A 5,394-nucleotide genomic window follows, 5' to 3' on the forward strand; every position below is an offset into this window, starting at 1 on the left:
TACTTTCCACATACATTTTTGAAAACAATCTTTTGGAAGAAGACATTCTGAAGGATTTTGACAATAATGTTTGCTATAGAAAATCAGTTAACTTTTTTTTCTTGAAAGAAGCTATTCTCCGTCTAATTCACAGATGTATAATTTTTCAGCAAATGCTGCAAAATGTCCTGGGATTTGAAACTTGACAGACAGGTTATAAGTCTGGAAAGGCTTTTTGATAACAGTTTCCCTATAGGCTGTCACACATTTTTTAGAAAAAGAATTATTGAAAAAATGAAAGTTTTGTCATTATAAAACTTTTTTCAACTATGCTAACAGAATCTTAAAATGGTTTTATGTGTACTGAGAGTTGGTCTATTTTTTTAAGTGATCTGGTTCTTTCTCTCCATTTAGAGATATAATATGCAATTCCAGTTTTAGGATTGTCTATACGGTCATTGGTATTTGCTACATATTCAGTATATTAAGAGAAAGACTAGGAAAAGATTTAAAATTGGAGAGAGACTCTTCAATAATGTGAATTATGCTTATTATATTCCCTTGCAAGTTCTCCTAATAAATGCTAAGGAGTACCATGAACAAATGGGGTTAAAATCAAATATAAAGAAGACCAAACTAATTACAACAACTAAAACAACCAGGCTTAGGGTCGGCAGTGAAGTTATTAAAGTAGTGGATGGTTTCTGCCTTTTTGGATAAACCATCAATAGTAAAGAGACAAACAGTTAAGCAATACATCACAGACTAATGATTGGTGGAAAAGCAATGAAAAATTGTACAAACCATGACATTCTCTGTGATATTCCATGGAAGTGAATGTTAGACTTTAAAGAAGCAGGACAGGAAGAGTATTTATGACTTTGGTGTTGGATAAGACTCTTGAGAATACCATGGACAGCCAAAAAAAAACCCCAAACCAATGGATCATTGAAAAAAATCAGCCAGAGTTCTCACTTGAGGTACAATTAACCAGATTCAAAGTATCCTTCTTTAGGCACATTATGCAAAGACCTAGATCCTTGGAAAATTATCCAATGTCAGGATGGTAAGAGACCAAAAGGATAATCAGGAACATGATGTATGGATCATCTGAAATAATAATAAGTACACCATAGGAAGGCCTGAAAAAAAATCAAATTAGAAATTGATTGTCATGGAGAAAATCTATGTGATCACTAAGAGTTTAAAACAACTTGCTGATACACAATCACAAATATGATCAGGGATATGGTATGACTTAACAAAAATCAATAACTGGAGAGATAAAAATCAGATTATAGTCTTATCTTCCATATCTTTAGTTAGGATGGAGAAACTCTATGTTATATCTGTAGAATGACTAGGTCAGTGGTTCTTAACCTTGTTGGAGGTACTGACCCCCACCAGTTTCATATGCGCATTCACTGAACCCTTCTTAATTGGAAAAATAAAATATGATTTTTTTTTCAAATTCAAAACATAGGTATATATTTAGGTATATATTTATACATAGGTATATTTTTATACATAGGTGCACAAAATGAACAAAACCATTAAAGAACAAAACCATTAAGAACAAAGAACAAAACCATTAAATATTAAAACATGATTTTCACACAAAAACAAAAACATAATAATGAATATTTACTGCAAATCAGTGTGACTTCTGCTGTTCCCTTTCAGAGACCAGTTCAGAAATGCGCGGCTTTACCTTGGCAAGTGCCACTCTCATGTCATTTTTGCAACAAAGTCTGTTCCTTTTCTTCGTTTTTATGTCCAGCATCCTTGAAAAGGATTGCTCACAAAGATATGTTGTAACAAATGGTATGAAAATCTCCAGAGCTTTCTTAGCAATAACAGGGTACGTTACCATTTGTTGACACCAAAACGTTGAGAGCGTTGTTGTTCTGAAGAGTTGCTGTTGAACCTGGCTCTGCTGAATTTCAATGATTTCATCGAGGTATTCATCATTGACATCTGTTGTCTCAACACTAAACGTGAACGGCTGTCTCACCCATGCTGGATATGACTCTCTTGTAGGGAAGTATCCGTCGAGAGACTTTGCAAGCGAATCTAAGTGCGTGGCAATTGCTTGTTTCAGTTCCGCGGGTACAGAAATGTCTCCGATTCCAGATACATCTTCGATCTTACTTACACAGTCGTCTAGTGGGGGAAAGTTTGCAAAGTTATCATTCTCTATTCGTCGTTTCCATAACGGTAGCTTTTTTTGAAAAGCCTTCAGGTTTTCTTCCGCTTCGATGATGTTGACTCCACCGCCCTGCATCTGTTGATTGAGATGATTGAGAGCTGCGAAGATATCAGCCATGTACGCTAAAATGAGAATGAACTCAGAATTTTTGAAGCAATCTGCATGACAATGTTGGTGCTCTTGCAAAAACAGGGCTAATTCCATATGCACGGCAAAAACACGATTCAGCACCTGTCCCCAGGATAACCACTGAACGTTAGAATGGTAGAGAAGTACCTTGAATTCAGATCCCATTTCTTTACACAGCTCCCTGAAGATGCGGTGCCTCAGAGCACTATTTCGCACATAGTTCATGCATTCCACAACAATTTTTAATACTTCTGCCAGTTTTGGAGGCAAGGTTTTTGTTGGCAACGCATGCCTGTGCAGAATACAATGCGTAACAATGATGTGTGGTGCATCGGCTTTCACTAGCGCATCAAAACCAGACTTTCTTTCCAGCATGGCTGGAGCTCCATCCGAACAAACTGCAGAAACCATATCCCATGAAATATTGTTGTCTTTGAAGAAGTCATCCACAAGTTTCCTAAGTTGTTGTTGTAATAAAAAATCTTCCTTTATCACGTCGTCTTTCACATAGCGCACGAACACTGCAAGCTGGCTTAGATTGGAAACACCTGTGGTCTCGTCGAGTTGAAGGCTAAATTTTGCCAGGCTTGAAATCAGATCTGCAACTACTTGAGCCAAGATGTCTTTGCTCATGTCCTCTATTCTGTCGCTGATGATGTCATTTGAAAGAGGAATTTGGGATAACTTAACTTCAGCCGCTTTTCCCAGCATGATATTCGCCATCTTCAACACAGCTGGTTTTATGAGTGTTTCAGCAATGGTGTGTGGTTTGCCCTGCTTTGCGATCAGGTAAGCAACTTCGTACGATGCTGTGAGGATCGGTTTGTTGATGGGTACAAAGCCGAGAACAAGCAGAGTAGCCTTTTCATTGAATCTAGCTCTCTTCACCTTGAATTCAGCGAGCGTTGTGTTCTTGTATTTTCCATGCAGCTTAAGGAAGTGTTCTCTTAGTTTTGCCAGTGCTAGACTAGAATTGCTCAACTTGGCATTGCAAATCATGCAGTTAGGACGCTGACTCCCATCACGTTCCGTTATACATGTGAATCCATATTGTACATATTCGTCCGACCACTTTCTTTTTTTGCTCAACATAGTTAGTATGAAGGGATTAAAATATTAAGAAAGAAATCACACGACGTACCATCACGACAGTTACAATTCGACTATTGGGTGCACCAAATTCCCTGCAGCACAGATAGGCCAAGCGATGTGGCGTTATCACCTGCAGCCAATGATGGACAAGTGGGGCATGTCATCATGAATCATATGAGTCAGGTGTGTGTCTTGACCTCCGCCGAACCCACGAGACCGACTCACTGAACCCCTGGTATTCGATCGAACCCAGGTTAAGAACCACTGCACTAGGTGCTAGAAAACATAGGGTTTCTCTATCTTTGGTTGGCTTATTTATGAATTGTGATTTTTGATAGTAAGCAAAGCTTTATCAGTTTTATTTAAGCAAAACTTTATTAATGGCTACCCATTAGTCTCCGGACCCGCTTCAAGGTGCTGGTCTTTACCTATAAAGCCCTACATGGCATCGGACCTGGGTACCTGAGAGACCGCCTCCTGCCGATCACGTCCCATGGACCAATTAGATCTCACAGGTTAGGTCTTCTCCGGATTCCATCTGCCAGCCAATGTCGGCTGGCGACTCCCCGGGGGAGAGCCTTCTCTGTCGCAGCTCCAGCCCTTTGGAACGACCTCCCCGTGGAGATCCGGACCCTTACTACCTTCCCGGCCTTCTGCAAAGCCATTAAGTCCTGGCTGCTCCAGCAGGCAGGGGGGCTTTCGAAATATCCAGCCCCGCGGAAACTGTGACTGTTGAGTATTTTAAAGTGTTGTTTTGTTTATTTATCCCCTTCCCTTGTTTATTGTAAGCCGCCCGGAGTCCTTTGGGAGTGAGCGGCATACAAGACCAATAAACATCAACATCAACATTCCCAAGAGGCATCCCAGTCACTTTACATTCTGATTCTAATTCTATGTTGATCTATAGATAGAAGGAATTTATTCTGATTTGTTTCAAATTGCAAAAAATTATTCAGGAAGACCAAAGTTCCATATTCAAATTATCTTGCATAATTAAAAATATTGAAATGCCTATAAATCTCTATAATTGTGTGTGTGTGTTTGTGTGTGTGTGCATGTGTATTTAAAGAACCATTAGATTATTTTGAGGGAAAGAAGGCTGCCAATCAGAACAGAGGTTTGTATGTTATTTTCATTACAGTCTTACTGGGAATAGTATTTTCTTTTACATTCTACCAAACTGATTTACCCAAATTTATCCACCCATAATTCCCTTTGTAAAACTGTAACGTCACTATCAATTTTTATTTCACTAATCCAGAAGCTGATTTTTGTATTCTTTAACTTTTCACTGCTTTTACATTGTGTTCATTTTAGTTAATTGACTTTATTCTTAGCCAATTATTTTTTTCCAGACTGTTTCTTTTTGATCATTCTAGCTTTGTTGTCATTTTGACTGCTCATATTACCTTGGCTTGTATTGCTTTTTCAAAAAGTTGTATATTACCTTAGGGTATCTACCTAGAAAGGCAAAGCTATAAATCCAATAACTGGACAGATTTGTAAAATCCTCTCTTACTCTGTGTCTAGATCAAAGAGTAGAATTTTTTATTTCCTGCATAGCAATTTGGATATAATAAATCAAGTTTCTATTTTTGCCTGCAATTGTCATGGCCATGGGATGGCATGTCATACAGCTTTTGTATTCTATATAAAGGAGTCTTCAATTCAAGTATGATAATGAATATATTCTTGTATACATTAATACAGACCAAAATAAAATTAAGTTTAAATTACTGTAAAATGTCATTACTATTATTTTTATTATGGTAAATCTTCAGTTTGATTCACAGTCTGGAAATGGTTAAAAAAAAAAAAAAGAACAGTTCAAGTTCTCACCAAGGACCCAGGAACTATTAAGGTAATGGCTGAGTATATAGGCAGTTCCGAGTAAAGTGATTTTTTCAAAGTTAGAATATTTGGGTCTAATAAGTTCAAAATTTCCATCTATCTAACCATTTTGATATTGATACAAAGTGTCCTAT

At 37.7% G+C, this 5,394-nt stretch overlaps 1 protein-coding gene across 1 annotated transcript; it reads right to left on the bottom strand.

The window, feature by feature from the left end:
• Nucleotides 1-1,633: 1,633 nt before the first annotated feature.
• Nucleotides 1,634-3,409, bottom strand: LOC116514200 (protein ZBED8-like). Its single transcript, XM_032225674.1, has one exon. It carries the CDS (start codon nucleotides 3,407-3,409, stop codon nucleotides 1,634-1,636), a length of 1,776 nt encoding a protein of 591 aa, XP_032081565.1.
• Between the last annotated feature and the right edge of the window lie 1,985 nt (nucleotides 3,410-5,394).

Source organism: Thamnophis elegans, chromosome 10 (genome assembly GCF_009769535.1).
Source record: "Thamnophis elegans isolate rThaEle1 chromosome 10, rThaEle1.pri, whole genome shotgun sequence".
NCBI lineage: Eukaryota > Metazoa > Chordata > Lepidosauria > Squamata > Colubridae > Thamnophis > Thamnophis elegans.